Source organism: Bubalus kerabau, chromosome 2 (assembly GCF_029407905.1).
Source record: "Bubalus kerabau isolate K-KA32 ecotype Philippines breed swamp buffalo chromosome 2, PCC_UOA_SB_1v2, whole genome shotgun sequence".
Classification (NCBI taxonomy): domain Eukaryota; kingdom Metazoa; phylum Chordata; class Mammalia; order Artiodactyla; family Bovidae; genus Bubalus; species Bubalus kerabau.
In genome coordinates this window covers 200,743,783-200,763,287 of record NC_073625.1, presented here as the reverse complement: position 1 = coordinate 200,763,287, position 19,505 = coordinate 200,743,783, and the positions used below count along the sequence as shown (strand labels likewise).

The window sequence follows — 19,505 nt, the reverse complement described above, 5'->3', positions numbered from 1 at the left end:
CTTGATGTACTCTGCATAGAAGTTAAATAAGTAGGATGACAATAAACAGCCTTGACATACTCCTTTTCCTATTTGGAACCAGTCATTGTTCCATGTCCAGTCCTAACTGTTGCTTCCTGACCTGCATACAGATTTTTCAGGAGGCAGATCAGGTGGTCTGGTATTCCCATCTCTTGAAGAATTTTCCACAGTATGTGGTGATAGTCATGTGATAGTATGTGATGATATGTGGAATAGTCAATAAAGCAGAAATAGATGTTTTTCTGGAACTCTTGCTTTTTCGATAATCCAGCGGATTATCTGTGTAGTTAGTACTCCATATATAATTGATTTGTACACATAAGAAGCGAGAGCTGACAACTGTTTAGATTTATGGCTTTAGAAGTTTTCACTGTGTTGGCAACAAAAGTTCTGCTTTCCCAAGTGTTGATTTTGCCTAAACCTCTCCTTTTGTTTTAACCATAATCTGAGAGGGATAGGGTTTGTTTACATCTAATCAAGAGTGAGGGTGGGTGAGAATTGAAGTGTTCTGATAAGAATGAGAAAATATTCAAGTCATTTTATGAAATGAGCGTTTTTGAAATTACGTAAATAGAATAAAGGAGTATTTTGTGATGGGAAAAGATTGGTCAAAGATTTGTATGTTCGTGGGCTTTTCTGGAATTTTGCTCCAGGAGTGGAGACTTTATCCTGTAAGATCACACACACATTTTGGCTGGACCTTCTTTTCCAATTTAACATTCCACGTTTCCTCTTCCTGTCCCCCCTGCTCTGGAAATTTAAAATATTTTGTTACTTACGTTACTTTGGATGAAATTTAGTGAACTCAGTCTGTTTTTTGAAAGATGTTGATATGGGAAGGTCATTTGTACTGTATAGACTTAAAAAAAAATAAATAGTATCACTTACAAGTTCAACAACAATTTAATTTCTGAAAAAAAGTGTTTAAATTAGAATTACTTATAGGAATCAGACTTGAGAAGCAAAACCTTCAAATCAACAAAAGAAGACATAGGTGGTTATTTACATAATCTTGCCTTTGTAAGTATAACACCAGAGCAGAATCCATAAAGAAGATACACATATTTTTGGTTTTATAAAGATGTTACTCTGTCTAGGAAATTATACATAATTTGAAGATAGAGATACATTGTGAAAAATATATGTAGCATATGACAAAGTTTTAGTATCCTTAATATTTAAAGCATGCTTACAAATCATGAGGGCAATCATGATAGTAAACTCCATCCACAAAAACAATAACAAATATCAGAGAAAACATGTGAAGTCTTCAGTTATCTTACTAGTTATCAAGCAAATGCAGTATAAAACTGGATTATCATATTGATCCAAAAAAAATAAAGAACCCCAAGAGATTACTTATTTCTAGTGTTGATGAGTGGCCAAGGGAAATGAATTGTTCTATTATATTCAAATCTGTCTAGATCATAATTTGTCAAAACTTATCACAAAATCTTACATTTAAAAAAAATACATGCTTTGGTTCAGTAATTATGCTTATAAGAATTTATCCTGAAGGGGAATAATCATGGATACAGTACAGAGATATTAATGGAAGACATTCATTGTGAGGCTGTTTATAGTGTTGGGCAGTTGAAAGCATCCTGATTGTTTACTAATAAAGAATTGTTACAGCTATATCATAGAATACTAGGGATCCACTAGAAGTGATAATGTAGACTTTTTAATGGGAAGGAAGATACGCTAATTTATGTAATCAGTATACATAACACGGTGGATCACATTAAAACTGTACATGTTTTAAATGCTCAGAACAAAGAAAGAATACATATAATAAACTGAAATGTTAACAGTGGTGTTTTCAGCTAATACAATTACAAATAATTTTAGTTAGCTATATTTTCTATATTTTGAAAGTTCCTATGGTAAATATGTATTATTTTTCCAGCAAGATGAAGGGTATTATAAATGTGACAATGGTTTAAGTTACAGTTCAGCTCTTTGTGCAGCAGTATACTGCAGACATAGGTAATAGAATGTTGAGGTAAAGATTACCAGTTTAGTTCAGATTTGGAAAATAATTTTTAAAAAGAAAATTTAGTGCTACTTTTTCACTTCTTTCCTACTAGTGTGTATTAAAAGTCCCTGGATTCTGTAGAAAGCTTGTTAATGTTTGTAATGCTCACTTAATCATTTCAGTTTTGCATTTATTCCTAGTCAAGGCAGGAAAAAGAGTATCATTTTTCTCCATATTTTTCATCTTCCAGGTGGGCACTTTTGGTGACATTGTCCAGTTCTCACAATGTATCATTCCTTGTCTGAAACTAGACATCCTCTGCAGCCAGAAGAACAAGAAGTGGGCACTGACCCCTTGTCGAGTTACCCAGACAAGCCTGGAGGTGAGTTTCCTGCGCGGATAACTGCTGAGCTGCTGGGAAAGTTGGCAGCGGGTCTCCAGCTAGCCCTGCCTTAGATGTTTTCCTCTAGATGAGGCTGCACAGAAGAACTTTTAAGACCATTTTGCTGGATAGATACGGAGCGCTGCGACACTGAGCGTCAACGTTTAATTGTAGACACATTAGCCACAGCCCATGTTTAATGCACTGTCATTCTTAAAAAAAAAAAAAGAAATCCGTAAACTTAAATGCTTCGTTACTTCAGCATACGAATTTTGAAATACAAAATGGTCTGTGTGAAACATCTTCTAAAGACGTCTAAACCTTTGGTGTTCATTTTTGTGGGCATTTTTCTTCTTTCTTTCAGCAAGTTGAGATTATTATAGGGTAAAAGACTTGCCTGATTTCTTCTCTTTTTTTAATAATTGAAATTTGTGTTTTTCTTTTAAATATCTATGTATGGAAATTGTTAAGAGATCAACTATGTTAGGGCTAGAAAAATGTATTAAATGTGTATGTATTGGAGCTTTATAGTATTTTCTCAATATTAATGATAACATAGTATCTTAGAAGGAAAGAGTAAGTTTGTGACAATTCTTGAAGCTTTATCCTTATTTCAACTAAATATTTGCTGAAGTCGATTCATGATTCAAGTAACTACTTGTAAATTTTCACTCATACATATACCAGGATTGTAAGATCTATTTTAAGAAATTATACTTAGTCAAAGTCATTCACATATGTTTTCTATACTTCAGATAGTTTTTTTCCTATATTGATGTAAAGGTCTGCATTAAGTAATGTTTTGGGAATTTAAAAAAGTTGATTTCCTAAACGTAGCTATTTCTTTAGCACACAAGCTCTTGAGTTTATGGAGTGTGTAGATGTTGTTTTGTCCGTCTTCAATACATTCCACATCATCCAAATGCCCTTGTTTTTAATGAAAATAGTGTACAGCTTGTTTTCATGATTTTATTTTTATATTTGCTTCTATTTAGACTGCTATTTAAGGTTTTGATAGTATGAAAAAAAATGTTACTGTTTAGTTTCAGCATTTAAAGAATTTTAGTGGTGAGAATGATACAGTCATCCCTAGTGATGCTTTTTTTCTTAAATGTCATACCTTTAAGAAGTACTCTTAATTAAATAAGTCAGATCATTCTGCAGTCACTTCCATAAGTGCATATTTTAAAAGTGAATACATTTTTGTGTTATCAATATATAAAATATTTTCACCAAAATGTTCTGATTTATTTGCTTATTTTTGAATAAACATTTTTTTTAAGAGTGTGTTTTTCTCTGGACTAGGTCATTAAATATTGAGGTTCATTTTTTAAAAACTGGTTAAGAAAACATTTTAAATTAATTTTATACTTTATTGTTTGCAGGAATAAGGTGTTACCTTTACTGAAAAGGCTTTTCATTTATATCCTAGCCAACATTTCTATGACATACAAAGTTATTAGGACTGAATTGATGTTTAAAAGTGCCATTAATTCATTTACCCCAAATGTTCATTAACAATGTAAATGTATGCTGATGTTCTATGAGACAAGGAAGTGACTAATGACTCTTCCAACTAACAACACTTAAAATGAATAGAAACTTTAGATAGCTAATCTTGAAGTAATCAAGACCCTCATTCAGCTTGGCATCTCTGTATGCTCTAAAACAGCTGTCAACTGTTAAAAATATACACAAAACACACAGAAGCGCACGCACACGCAGAAGAAAGATATGTAAATATCTCGTTCTTCAGAGCCAGAAAGGTTACTAACGGTAGTGGGTTTTGTGCATTGTATATGTAAATATTTTATATAAAGCATCTATTTCATCTTAGGTTTTCTTTTTGCAGAAAACTGTGCTGCATTTTAATGGGGTTGTCATATTTACTTGAAAAATCATCACCTTTTTAGTATGTTGGTTTATTTTAATATATGTCTTTCATGGGGTTCTCCACGTATTTGAAGCCATTTACACTTTTCCCACAAGGGAATTTGTGGGAACTAGATGACTCATTTTGTAAGTAGTCAAACACTGGACTTAATCAGTGTTTTCTCTGTGTAGAAACCATGTTTTTTGTTGACTTGAAAAAATTCCTTTTGCATATTCCAGAAGTAAACAAATAAGTCTTTAATTTCTGAAACCTGAATTTTTATATTTACAGAAATATACTACATTTCCGAGTTAAATGGTTCTGCATATTCTGGAAAGGATTCGCAAAAATAGCCACATAACAGATAAGACAGAGAGAAAGTTACATATCATTGGTTTACTTTCATAGATGTTTGAGGGAAGTGAGTGAGGGCAGAAAAAAAAGAAGTATTTGCATATATACATGCAAAATCTTAGGGCACACTTTCCATGTTAATTAAACTTTTAAATGCTTGAATTTCTCTTTCAAATTGAAAACACCACAGAAAGTATGACATTTTCTCTATTGAATTTGGTTATGTACCAAAATTATCATCTTAAATTTCAAGATCTTTGATCAAAGGGTATTACTAATTGACAAGTTACCTATAATTCAGTTTAAACCATAAAAAAAAAAAACTTATTTTTTCAGCTATTCATGATTATTCAGTCCTAGCATGTAACTTTTAATGATTTAATTAAATGAACAAGTAATCATTTTAAACTAAAAACAACAATATGAAGATTTAGGGAAACTTAACGTATTATTAATAATGAAATAAGATTATCAGAATCACAAGTTTCTTTCCAAGCTTATAAGAGATTGGAATGTTACTCATGATGAGAAAACATTTTCCTCTATTAGGTCTCTTTGAAGAATTGCAGTTACATACAGCCAGAGTTTTTAGCTCTAATTTTATATGCCTTCTTACTTAACAGCTTTTGTAGTATTCAGATAATTACTTAATGTAATACCTTTTTATGTAATACCTGTTTCAAAGCTTTCTTTTTGGCTCTTGTATAAAATACCTACTTACCTACTTAAAAAATATCTAAGACATTCAGAACACCCTGCCTACTTCATTTTTGCCTTTTTACAATTTTTTTGTCCCAAGTCTTCCTTTTTTTGGTTTATTATATCATAGAATTTCATGGCTGGAAATGGGTGCCTGGCTTTATTGATGAATAAATTGGTGGTCATAAAATCAGCTTACTGTAGTTGATGCAAGGAAACGATGCGGTCCTGTTACCATCTTTAGTGTGGCTTTCCACGTCGTAGAGGTGTCATTGAACTCAGGTTTGGGTGCTTGCCACTCAAAACGTCCACAGCCGTGTGACGTGGGCTGCCCGTCCAGGGCCCAGGGAGAAGGTGGGCTAGTGTCCCGGACCAACCCCGAAGGTTCTACGCGGCGCAGCAGTGTTTAAAGGGGCAGCAGGGCGGTCGGGGCCAGAGTCGCCACCATCGTCCTCGTGGGCAGGCTGTTGCCGCCGCCTCATCTTCCTCTTCACTCAGTTTCTGTTATAAGACTGGTGAAGGGGAGGCTGGGAGAGAGATCTGGCGATCTCTTAACTCCTTCTTCATTTCTTCTTTATCGGTAAAGTACCAACATGTCAGGCAAATATTATGTAATCAAAATATTTGAAATGTGTGCGTGGGCCAGAGGTTAGGTAAAATACAGCTTTATTAAAGTGACAAGAGTGGTCCGTTGCAGAGAGCTACTTCCTACAATAAACTACCTGTGAACATGCTGCTCACACATGCCCCTCTCAGACATCGTTCCATTTCTATGGGATTATGAACAAAGATCCTTTTTCTGTAACTTCTTCATGCTGATACACAGGGTGCCGTATTCTTAACGTGGAAGATGCTGACAGTCTGTAGCGTCTCTTTGTTGATAGTTTCCATTGCCTGGCTATGTATATGGGCAGAGTAAGCCACAATGACTTTGATGCCCACAAAGATATGCATACAGTTTATAGTGTTAATCCTCCTCTCTTTAAGTCCAGGTCTTGTAAGTGTGCTAGTCATGGGTTCAGGGTTGCTCAGGACAGAGCAGCCTGTGTCTCGACTACAGGTGCGTCACCCTGTGGTTAGCGTTTCCCCTCTGAGAGCAGTTCCAGCACCCGTAAAGCCACTCAGGAGTGTTAGCGTTTCCCCTCTGAGAGCAGTTCCAGCACCCGTAAAGCCACTCAGGAGTGTTCATCAGACCCTGAAAAGATCCTGTGCCTCTCTCATCCTAATCATTAACTACTTGAGCCTACGCTTTTGTGACTCAGGGAGGCCTGGGACATTTCAGTTATTCTACAAACAAGAGGCAGTGGGTGAGGGGGGAACCTTGTACTTGGGACGGGACTGGCAGGGTTCTGCTTGGTTTCAGATGCAGTCTAGAGCTGAGATGGATTTGTACAGAGGGGCAGGGTATTCTTATTCTCACTATAATAGCAGGAAGGATGGAGAAACCGTGTTTCGGTGTGGTCCATTCATCTGTTTGATGGCAGAGAGTGCAATAAAGTATCACTGATATTTTAATATCTTTCTTGATATCTTAGGGTGAGGTAATTTGCTGATAGTTAGTGATAAGATGAAGCATTTGAAGATTTGGGGAGAGTAAAACAGGTTAGATTGAGTTGGTAAAGAATATATAACCTTGGGGACCAAGGTGAATTTAAACATCATAATTTATAGGTGATACAAACTTGTAAATGTGTGTGATTGCATCCAGCAGAATTCAGTGCCTAGGACTTAGACACAACGAAAAGCAGATGGTTGCTTTGTCAGGGGAGTGTAACAGGTAGACAGTACCCAAGGAAGTTTATGGTGGAAGAATTCATGGATGGGTTTGAGAATAGAAAGTTATGGAAAGAGGGCAGAGTTATGAGAGGGCAGAGTAGAAAGTTTCGGGAGGGACCGAGTTAGGAGAGGTGCAGCAGAGGATCGCAGGGCGGTTGGGAGTCACAGATGCGGTGGGACAGCGTGACGGGCAGTGGTGACTGGTGATTCAGGGGAGCAGTATTCAGCGGCAGCCAGCTCACCAGCTCAGCATCTTCATTAGTTCCCTGTGGTAATTTAGGTCTCATTGATTTGGACAGGTTTTGGCTTAAAGTCTTTTTATTATTATTATTTCAAAGACTTTTTTAAAGAGCAGTTATAGCTTCACAGCAACATTCAGAGAAAGGTACAGATTTCCCACATGCCCTCCGTTCCCACATGTGCACAGCCTCTCTTACCCGTGTCTCCCAGCGGAGTGCTGTGCTTGTGGCAGCTGGCGCGCCTCCGGGGCCCACGCGCTGCGGTCACGTTGGCACCCACTCCTGCTGACTCGCATCCTGCGAGTGTGGACACGTGTATAATGACGCGTGTCCGTCCAAGCAGTGTCACGCGAGAGTATCTTTGCAAAATTCTCTGCTTCTACCTGTTCATCTCCCCATCCTTTGCTCCTTAACCTGTGGCAACCACTGATCTTTTTACTGTCTGTGTAGTTTTGTAAAAAGTATCATCTTAATGAAAAATTCTCTGTGGATATTGAGGAAAATATCAGTTTAGATAGATGAAGAACTGTTAGTAAGACTGTTAAATCATTAAGGAAAATGGTGGCTTTATTGAAGATAAAGATTTCTAAATAAATGGGAGAGTGACTGGGAAGTTCCTAAATGACCATACCAAGGATTTTAAAAAAATGAATGGTTTTTAAACATCTCCTTAATGATGGCTTTTGTGAAGCGGTGTGACAATAGGTAGAGGTGACCTCAGAGGGCAGTGACCGTACCGTGCCCTGTCCCTCTAAACTACACCATCCAGAAGAAGGCGGGGAACAGGAGACTTCAGTGTGAAAGGCTGCAAGTTAGAGACTTGAAAGCCATCCCGCAGAGATACCAGATCAAATATGAGACGGCCGAGGAATACAAAGAGAGGAAAACAGAAGGGATTGATGGGTCAGAATTTTCCTTGAGCAGAAATTGGATAGAAGGAGCGGTATTTGACAATAGTCAAAGTCGGGGAAGGTAAAGGAGGGGCCAAGATTATGGAAGCTGCAGATGAGAGAGCTCCCCGCGGGCCCAGCATGCTCAGTGCCTCAGGACCGCCTGGTTACAGACTCTTCAGGAGGAAACAGCCTGCGATGGGAAAAGGATTGATGACCTGTAATTAGTGGGCAGGTCTTTTTGAGATCCTGCTCACTGACTGAGTTGAGTGGGTGGAAGTGAACTCAGAATCTGATCGAGAAGTAACATGGAGACGTGGTGCTTGAATATCAGTGTAAACATTTACATGGCCACAAAAGTTCAACTTGCTCTTTAATGTTAGATTTAGAGGATTATATGTAGATTTTGTGTGTTCATGCTCTCATAGTGAATTGAGATTTAGCAAGTTAGACATTTTAATGGTAACAGTGAAACTCACTATTAGTAAAATGAACTCTTGAAATTAAAAAAAATTTTTTTAATATTTATTTATGTTCGGCTGTGCTGAGCCTTTATTGCTGCACGGGCTGTTCTCGTCGTGAAGAACGGGGCTGCTCTCTAGTTTTGGTGTTCAGGCTTTTCCTTGCTGCAGCTTCTCTGGTTGTGGAACACGGGGTCTGGGCGCGTGGGCTTCAGTGGTTGTGGTTCCCGGGCCCTAGCGCGCAGGCTCAATAGCTGCGGCTCACAGGCTTAGCAGGGATCGAACCTGAGTCTTCTGCATCGGCAGGAGGATTCTTTACCACTGAGCCACCAGAGAAGCCCCATGTACTCTTGAAATTAAAAAAAAAAAAAAAAAAAAATTGGTATAAATTTTGAGCTCTTTTTATTGATTTGTCTATTCCTTATTAATTGAATTCAGTTTTTAGTTTTATTTGAACTTTTCTGTTGGTGTAGCAATTCCCTGTATTAAGAGGGAGTTGCTTTTTCAGTTCCTTTAGCATTGGGATTTTGTGAAGAGTCATTTTAGTTGTACCGGAACTTTTTTCATTTTTGTTGTCTTAAGAGTTTAAGTTTTTCCAGTGGTCATGCATGATTTTCCAGTAGTCATGTATGGATGTGAGAGATGGACTATAAAGAAATCTGAGCACCAAAGAATTAGCACTTTTGAACTGTGCTGTTGGAGAAGACTCTTGAGAGTCCCTTGGACTGCAAGGAGATCCAGCCAGTCCATCCTAAAGGAAGGCAGTCCTGAATATTCATTGGAAGGACTTATGTTGAAGCTGAGGCTCCAATACTTTGGCCACCTGATGGAAAGAACTGACTCATTGGAAAAGGCCCTGATGCTGGGAAAGATTGAAGGTGGAAGAAGAAGGGGAAAACAGAGGATGAGATGGTTGGATGGCATCACTGATTTGATGGACATGAGTTTGAGCAAGCTCTGGGAGTTGGCGAAGGACAGGGAGGCCTCGTGTGCTGCAGTCCATGGGGTTGCAGAGAGTTGGACATGACTGAGTGACTGAACTGAAGAGCAAAGGAGACCTCACTGCTTGCTCTGGTGGCAGAAAGAAACAGTAGCCCTGCCCACTGCCGCTGTGGGCAGAGGTATCTGCTGAGGAATATCCATACCTTGAGAGACTTCCGTGATGCTCAGTCAGCCTTTATAACATTCCTTGGTCCCCAAAAGTGAGAAGCTATGTGATGGGTGGTTTTGTTTGGCTGGGTGAAGGCATAACTAGAGTGATAGAGGTGATTTTGTGTGACAGTATTATCTTAAAACCTTAGAAAAACATAAACCAGAAAGACACACTTAGATGAAGTGACCTACAAGTGCATTTCTTATCAAAGAATTATGCTAGTTGCTTTCTGCTAGTTCATCAGTGGGACCAGAAAAACAGTAAAATATAACATGACTAATTTTGACCAAGCTTAGAACACTAGTAACAATTTGAATCTTTAATTAGACTTGTGAATACATCCATTTTGTTGAACTTAGATTTTCAGTCAGAGTGGTGACAGAATGGTTAAGAAGTCTCACTTATACTCAGTAAATGAATAGAGATCAGAGAGACACATATTTTATCATATGTAATATGAGCTGCAGGCCACAAACCCTGATATTTATTTATTCATTCATTCAAAAAATTGATTGATCATCTAGTATCTGGGGATAGGCTATTAAACAAATAGTCCAGGTGCTCTCTTTGAATGAAATTGACATTTTAGCATGAGAGAGACAGTAAAAAAAAAGAAAAAGGTGGAAAAGTACAAAAATGAGAAAAAGTATCAGAATGATAAGTGCTAGGCAGCAGTTAGAGTGGGAGTGTAATGAATGCTGGGTGCATACTGCAGGTATTCAGAGCAGCGCCCTCTGAGAAGGTGACTGGTCAGTTACGTGTGAGTGACAGACAGCAAGGAGCCAGGCATGCGGAGATGGCGACAGAGGGGCCACGTGGGCACAGAGAGGCAGAAAGAAGCAACAGAAAAGGGAGCAGTTCATAGAGAGGAGGTTCTTACGGTGGGGATACTCTTGTCCTACTCAGGTTGTCTGAAGATGTCTGGGGCACCGGGGGTGACGTGCAGGAGGGTCCAGCAGGGGCCCACCTTGGGGGCTTCTGTTAGCCAGTGTGGATAGCGTTCTGAAGACTAAAGTTTACGTAGCATCTGTGTTGTTCTCTCTGTTGTACTCTTAAATCTCTTTTCAAGAATGAGGGCCATAGCTTTTTTTATTATGTATCATATGACTTGACACTAAGCATTTATTAAGTAATGCCTGATTTACACAGAGTTGTATTTTTAAATTTATTTTCATATTGTAGTCCTCTATGCTGATCTTTATTCCCTCACTCTCAATATTTTAACTCTGTAATAGTGAAGTAATTTCTGCTTAACCTGAGATAAAAGAATGTCATAGAATTAACCATTTATCTAAAGCTCAGTTACTACTATGTGATCTGTTTTATGGCATGCTACTAATATTAAAATAGTAACAATAAAGGCTGTCTTGATAAGACCTTTTCTGCTTGACCCATTGTGTATGCCATGTGTAGGAGACTTCGGTGGGTGGTGCAAATAATCTTTATTTTCTCTTTGCTGAAGTAATGGAAAATTTGTTCCTCAAGGACATATTAGAACAATGTATTTAATGCTCTTCAATTTAATTTGCTAGTATCACAATTAATACAATTAAGGTCACTTGAAATGAAACTATTAACAAATTGGCTAATTTACTTTAACAACGTCAATGTGTTCTCACAATTACATTTGCTTTAATTAGTGCACAAGCTATTATTTAATAGCATACTTCACACAGAAAAATGTAATAATGCATTCTTGGCTCCTTATAGCAGAAAGGAAGAAACTTTTAATGGGCTGAGTGATTTTGTGGAATTGCTGCTGGATAAAAAGGGATGGAAGAGAAAGCACAGAGCCAGAAAGCAAAGCCTGTAAGATGTAAATAAAACAAATACCTTTTGGCACTTACCAATGCGTGTCCTGTTTATCATTGTGTAAATAGTATCAGAAACTTTTAATTACCATTTAAAAATAAGAGAACATGGGTCCTTGAAAGTTTTGTGTTCAGTTTTATCCGGTTTTTGCTTAATACTGAAGTACTGTTTAAATTCTTGAATATCATAAGTAGTTAAGTTAATTAATAGTTAAATTATTATTATCATTATTGCAAGTAAATTAATAATTAAAATAATCATGCTAATAGAAAGGAACAGAATGGTGTGGCATATAAAAAAGGTAGGAAGCAAAAACCTGTTTAAATTCTCAGTTTGACTTTTATTTTCTGTTTTGACATGGATATTTTTTAATGAAGAGTTCACTTTTCTATCTGGCCTACTCTAAATGTTGAGATCAGAAGACTCAGGGAGGAATAAACGGTTGTTTCTGTTTCTATAAATGCAGAGTAAGCAAAGGAGATGAATGGTCAACCAAGCCATAATTAATAATATTTGCTCTTCTCCATAAACCTGAGAACAAGATTGACTATCATGTAATCAGTGGTGATTTTATGTGCAAGGGAGATAAAAACAGTCAAGATAATTCAATACTGTAATTTAAAAAATTAGTTTGACAGTCTTTTTGCCTAATTTGATTGATGAATGTTTCTATTGTTTTTATCTTCTTTCCTTTCCTTCTATGCTTAATGACAGAAATTCCTAAAGTTGCAAATAAGAAAAGAAAATAGGCAGAAGAGTAATGAGGTAGTAAATATTTAAATGTAAAATGCAAGAAGCTTGGGGAGTCTAGACTTTGAAAAATTAAATATATCTCTCATTTCTAGGAAAGAGGTTCATAGGAGTATATTTAGTTTTTCAGTGCTCGAGACTCTTTATACAATCCATTGACTCTTATTTTATGCCCTAAATTCTGAATTCAGTCTACCAGGGTGTTCACAGATCAGATGGGTCAAAATAGAGTAATTTACTAGAAGAACAGTTTATTTAGCAATAGTAGAAAATTAGTGTAGGTGATTCTTTAAATGGCATTTTGAGTTTGGCAGGGTAGACTACTGCTTTTAGTTAGTTGCTATGTGTACTACACACCGGGCTTCCCTGGTTCAGCTGGTAAAGAATACACCTGGAACGCACAAGACTTCAGTTTGATTCCTTGGTTGGCAAGATCTGCTGGAGAAGGGAGAGGCTACCCACTCCAGTATTGTTGGGCTTCCCTTGTGGTTCAGTTGGTAAAGAATCTGTCTGCCATGCTGGAGACCTGGGTTTGATCCCTGGGTTGGGAAGATCCCCTAGAGAAGAGAAAGGCTACCCACTCCAGTATTCTGGCCTGGAGAATTCCATGGACTGTATAGTCCATGGGGTCACAAAGAGTTGGACATGACTAAGCGACTTTCACTCACTACACAGTAAGCAGTTCTCATTTGATTCTTATTATACATGGTCTCTAAATTCCATCTTGACTTTTAATAATTGTTTTAAATTATTATTGGTTTTTTTTTTTTTGGCTGTGTGGCTTGCAGGATCTTAGTTCCCTGACTAGGGATTAAACCCAGATCATGGCAGTGAAAGTGCTGCGTCCTAACCACTAACTGGACTGCAAGAGAATCCCCCCAAAACTTTTTGAAAGAAAATAATATGCCTTTAAAGTGTTCATTCATTGTCAGGTCTGAGGATTAATTTGTTACATGCCAAGATTCTAGCATTTCAGAAGCACGTTATGAGTAGCCTGTGGGGCCCTTTTTTTTTTTTTAATGAAGTGATATTTAAAGAAAGTTCTTAAAGAGGCTAAAAGAACTTTGCAGCCTGGTTTTCTACATTGTTTAATCACTTTGCAGTGTGAGACTACACAGGATTTCTCTGCTCAAGTCCACGACCCACCCAGAACAGACAAGACAACGTTGAAGGAGAACAAAGTTAGAAGACTGACAATGTCTGACTTCAGAATAGGGAGCGCAGAAAGACCCGTACAAACAGAGCTAAGTGACTGATACTGACGAAGAAGCAAAGCCAATTAAAACAAATCTAGACATCGATTTTATACCTTTCAGAAACAGTTAACTCAAAGTGGATCATCAACCTAAATGTGAAACCATAAAACTCCTGGGAAATGACGTAGGTGAAAGTCGTCATGATCTTGCATTTTGTGATAACATTTTGTTTCAAAACCAAAAGCATGATCAATGAAAGAAAAAATTGATAAGTTGGGTTTCGTTAGAATTAAAACCTTTTTTTTCTCTTTGAAAGACATTAAAGGGACTGAAAGGCAAGCCAGAGACTGGCAGAAAATTGTTTACAAAAATTATCTGATAAAAGACTGGTATCTAAAACAGACAAAGAAATTTAATTACCCAGAAATAAGAAAACAAAAACCCAGTAGTTAAAAAATGGACAGAATATCTGAGCAGACATTTTGTGAAACAAAATATACTGATAAGCAGAGGAAAAGATGCTCCACGTCATAGGCCCCCAGAGAGTCGCAGATTAGAGTGAGACAGCAGGGCACACCTACCGGAACAACCGAGGTCCAAGACGCTGGTGCCCGGTGCCAGGGAGGGCGCGCAGCAGGGTCACTGTTCAGTGCTGGTGGGCACACAGAGCGGCACCGCCACTGGAGCGCACGGTGTGACCTCTGCTTACAAAACGGGACCTACTCGCAGTGTGAGATCCAGCAGTTGCTCTCCTTGATATTCACCCAAATGAATTGTCTAAACATAAACCATCACACAGTGCTTCTAGCAGCTTGAGTGGTGATTGCCAAAACTGGAAGCAACCAAGATGACCTGCAGTTGGTGAGTGGATGAACAAAGGGGTATGTGTATACAATGTCATTATTACTAAGCCATGAAACTGAAGGGGCCATTAGGTTGTAGCAGGACAAGCAGAAACCTGGGAGGCATGTCACTAAGTGAAAGAAGCCAGTCTGAAAAGGTTACATACTGTGGGTTCAACTCTCGGACCTTCTGGTAAAGGCGAGGCCATGAAGTCAGTGAAAGGATCAGCGACTGGGAGGACTTAGGGAGGAGGAAGGGACGAACAGGCAGAGCACAGAGGTTCTTTAGGGCCATGACACTGTTCCCTTTGCTGCCGAGAGACAGCAGGAAGACTGGCAGTGTTTTCGGACACGTACAGGAGAGTCACAGACCTCACAGTGCCTTTAAAACTGGTGGGCCTGTTTCTATACCCCAGAAGCACTATGTATATATCACTATAAGTGATTTACATCTCAATTTACTTTGTTTTCTTTCATTATTAAAAGGTGGTGGGTGGTGGGAATAGTCATATCATACTTGAAAATTTATCAGAATTGATCTGTATACTCTAACATAACTCCCAACTTTTTATGTTGCTCATATTTCTTGTAAGTAATTTCGTATTGCTGTCCAGTCATTTTGCACATGTGAAGAACTGTCACATTATTCTCTTTGATTTTGTTAAGGAGATTCAGTTGGGTTAATGTGGGTACCTCATTCCTCTCCTCCTCCTCTTCATGTGAGTACAGAGACCCTGTCTTGGATCCTCTGATTTCACTCTGGGAAAGGTTGATTCAGCCTGTTGTGGAAGCTTGTGTACTCAGTGTTAACTTGTTATCCTGGCTAAACGACCCCCACGGTGCTGAGAGGAACACAAGGGTTATCCAAACTGGGAGTGGGGGACTTTCTGTCAGTTGCTGAATCAGTCCTGATGAGTTTGTTCTTGAAGTTTTAGTTCTACAGCATCAGATCAGATCAGTTGCTCAGTCGTGTCCGACTCTTTGCGACCCCATGAATCGCAGCATGCCGGGCCTCCCTATCCATCACCAACTCCTGGAGTTCACTCAGACTCACATCCATCGAGTCAGTGATGCCATCCAGCCATCTCATCCTCTGTAGTCCCCTTCTCCTCCTGCCTCCAATCCCCCCCCAGCATCAGAGTCTTTTCCAGTGAGTCAACTCTTCGCATCAGGTGGCCAAAGTACTGGAGTTTCAGCTTTAGCATCATTCCTTCCAAAGACATCCCAGGGCTGATCTCCTTCAGAATGGACTGGTTGGATCTCCTTGCAGTCCAAGGGACTCTCAAGAGTCTTCTCCAACACCACAGTTCAAAAGCATCAATTCTTCGGCGCTCAGCCTTCTTCACAGTCCAACTCTCACATCCATACATGACCACTGGAAAAACCATAGCCTTGACTAGACGAACCTTTGTTGACAAAGTAATGTCTCTGCTTTTAAATATGCTATCTAGGTTGGTCATAACTTTCCTTCCAAGGAGTAAGCGTCTTTTAATTTCATGGCTGCAGTCACCATCTGCAGTGATTTGTGAGCCCAGAAAAATAAAGTCTGACACTGTTTCCACTGTTTCCCCATCTATTTCCCATGAAGTGATGGGACCAGATGCCATGATCTTCGTTTTCTGAATACTGAGCTTTAAACCAACTTTTTCACTCTCCACTCTGACTTTCATCAAGAGGCTTTTTAGTTCCTCTTCACTTTCTGCCATAAGGGTGGTGTCATCTGCATATCTGAGGTTATTGATATTTCTCCCGGCACAGCTTGTGTTTCTTCCAGTCCAGCGTTTCTCATGATGTACTCTGCATATAAGTTAAATAAACAGAGTGACAATATACAGCCTTGACGAACTCCTTTTCCTATTTGGAACCAGTCTGTTGTTCCATGTCCAGTTCTAACTGTTGCTTTCTGACCTGCATACAATTTTCTCAAGAGGCAGATCAGGTGTTCTGGTATTCCCATCTCTTTCAGAATTTTCCACAGTTTATTGTGATCCACACAGTCAAAGGCTTTGGCATAGTCAATAAAGCAGAAATAGATGTTTTATGTTATCTTTTGATGGAGCCTTATGACTAGATGTCTCCCAATTATGACATCGAGAATGGGGCAGGTTTCAGACTTAGACGTAGAGTTGTCTGCCATAGTGTGTTGAGAAGTCCCTTCCTGCCCTTCAGGATGAAACCTGAAACTGTGGTGGCCTTGCTTCCTGTCAAGGCTGCTGTCTTAACCGTACCCAGCTCTTTCTTGCTGGACTCACTTCAACTCTCGTCATTCCCTCACGTTCAGCTGCTCCTCAGTGGTGATGCTTTATCCTTGGTGCTCTTGGTTGGGAACCTCTTTTTCTGTTAAACCTGGGTGGATCGATGATAGTAAAACATCACCACTAAGGTGAAAGTCTTTGCTTGTTTTCCATCAGAGAGCAGTGTTAGAAGTCCATGTACTTCAAATGATTCACAAATTAACATTAGGAGTAAAGAGAAGACTGCTTAATGTGCTTTTTCTGATACTTGGAGGATTATCTCCAATCTGTGCCTATTAAGGGCAGTTTCTGCAATCAGTTAATCTGATAGCTTTTGAGAAAAACTTTTGAAGATGCAATTATGGTTGTCATACTCAGGCAGCTATATTTAATAGTTAATGTAATCTTATTTTAAAAATGTGTATTGTATGGGTCAAAACAACCAGTAGACAGTATTTAGTTTTTAGTCATTCTGAGGTTAAATTATTTTTTGCATCTGTCAGGCATATTTTAATAGTTCTTTATGTACATTTAATTAATTGCATGTTAAAATTAACATCACAAGTAACTTAGTAACAAGTTAAAAATAAATCTTTTGTCTTGTTAATAAACTTCACACAAAAATGTAGTAATTAAATATTTGACACATTTTCATACTTTTAATGATTTCAGTATGGGGTTAATTTGATACATGTGAACACTGTTAACTATACAGTTTTGAAATTATTTGTGTAATAGAATCATTGAGATGCTTTTATATTGCATTTAAAAGCTTAGTAAAGTTTTTAAAATAGTAAAATAGTGTTTTTTACTACTAGTAAATATTAAAGTCTGCTTGTAAACAGATCAGAACTGAACAGAAATTCTGTTCAGTAGCTGGGCTGGCCAGTCAAATGTAAAGGTTTGAGTTTTCTGTTCAAGCCAAAAAAAAAAAAACGTAATTGATTTGAGCCATTTTATCATATTGCCAAGGCAATATAAGTAGGTTTCATTTAAACCTTTTATATAATCAAATACATGGAAGCAATTAAGACTGGAAACCTAGGGCCTACCAGGAGCTTCTTGGAGGGGGAGGAATGGGGACTCTTAAATGGTTGTTAATGGCAATTTATAGAATTTCTCTGTACCAACTTGCAGTGCTTAATATAGGTTATCTGATTTTAGAGATGGCTGTTACATTAAACCTCTCTCCAAAGACTGAGAGGTGCTATTTTTATTAACATCTAGGCAAGGGACTAAGTGAGTTCAGATGCCTGGCTTGAGTAATGAAAACACCAACAAGCATTTACATACTTGGTTTAATTTCTTGCCATTAACACACACATACACACACACACACACAGATTAGGGGTATATTTATGCACAGTCTGGCCTTTTAACAAAGAAAAATAAGCCTATGTTTAGGCTGCCACTGCTATGAACAAAACAGCTGAGATTTTAATGAACACCATACTGAGGGCATGTAGGACATAAGGCGAATTAAGCAGGTTACAAACTGCACATCTTCTGTTTAGATGGAAGAGATCTCCCCAACCCTGACAGTTAGTTGTACTGACAAGGCAAGCAGATAGACAGAAACAGAAGGAGATCATTTGTATCAATTTGAGAAATAGGACTAGTAGTGAAACAAAATAGCCTCTCAAAATAGTCTCACTTTATGTTAAAATTATTCTTTCTCTATTTTCCCCCCAAATAAATACATATGGTTAAACAAAACCTTATTTTATTTTGTTTGCAAATAAAGACCAACATAGTTTTTATTTTTATTTTAAGAGAAGATTTTCTGGACACTCAAACAAATTTTAATCTTGGTAACCTGACAGCTTTGTTTAAACACTGAATATGAGTTTCCTTTCATGAAAATCTTTTCAAAGTATAGCAGTTCAGCTGTGAAAACCTGAATACATTAATGATGACAAAGAAGCTCCAGAATGAGCCAACATTTGTTTTGTTCTTTTACAATATTTCTTGATAAATTGCAAACACAGAAGTGTTGGGGGGCTATTTTAAAATTTTCCTGTTTCTTTGCTAATAAATGTCTTTTACTTTTTAGATATGTTACCGTGTTATTAATCACTTTATTTTTTAAACAAAGTGACTTTAAGAAGTTCTTTTTTAAAAAAAAATGTGACTTAAAAGTATGTATTATAGGGAACTCTCTAACATTGCCTTTCATGTATGTGGTTAAATATCAAAATGCATTATTCATGTTTAGACTTTGGATAATTTTCTTGAAAAGTAAACCTCTTCCAGACGATTGTGTTCTGAAGATGTTTATTTAAGATCATTTACTTGATATCTTAAGTGATTAAAGAAGATGAGTCATTTGCAAAGAAAGCAATATTGTAATATTTTAGTGTAATGCTGTCTTTAAGGGTCGCAGTTTGCTTCTTTAATACTCATTCTTATTAAGAGTGATACTGTTAATCTTTCTGAAATAAACGTTTCTTATTGAGAAATTTTTATTTTTTAATTTGCATATGTGTGTCCTTATTTGTTTCAAAAAGTTTTGAGGCATGATTTGAGATATAGTCTGAGAAGATTAGCTTTTCTTTTCTGATTTTTAAAGTTCAAATGTTTTTCTATTCTATTTACAAAATACTTTTCTTAAAAGCATATTGTAAAACTTTTGCCATTAGTTTCTAAAAAGTTCCTTGAACTACTTTTTGGTGTACTGTGCACTTGTAGATTGAACGTGTTTTCGAATGGTATGTAGCTGAGCTCAGTACCTAAAATGAGCTGTGTTGGTCACGTATGTGCTTGGTATGTTCTGAGCCATTCGGTTCATCTTGTTTGTCAGTAGGCTATCAGTTTGCTGTGTAACAAACCATCCCTAAACTCAGTT

General features: G+C 37.7%; 1 protein-coding gene across 15 annotated transcripts in view; it reads left to right on the top strand.

Moving 5' to 3' along the window:
• The window catches only part of TBC1D5 (TBC1 domain family member 5), a 590,389-nt gene that overhangs the window by 231,103 nt on the left and 339,781 nt on the right, over positions 1–19,505 (top strand). For 14 of the 15 annotated variants that reach the window (XM_055570013.1, XM_055570012.1, XM_055570015.1 and 11 more), the window contains one exon: positions 2,250–2,381. In XM_055570013.1, the coding sequence (XP_055425988.1) occupies positions 2,285–2,381 (97 nt within the window). In that variant the 5' untranslated portion in view covers positions 2,250–2,284. Of the gene's footprint in view, positions 1–2,249; positions 2,382–19,505 lie in introns of those variants that run through there. The other variant, XM_055570020.1, reaches the window with a different exon arrangement.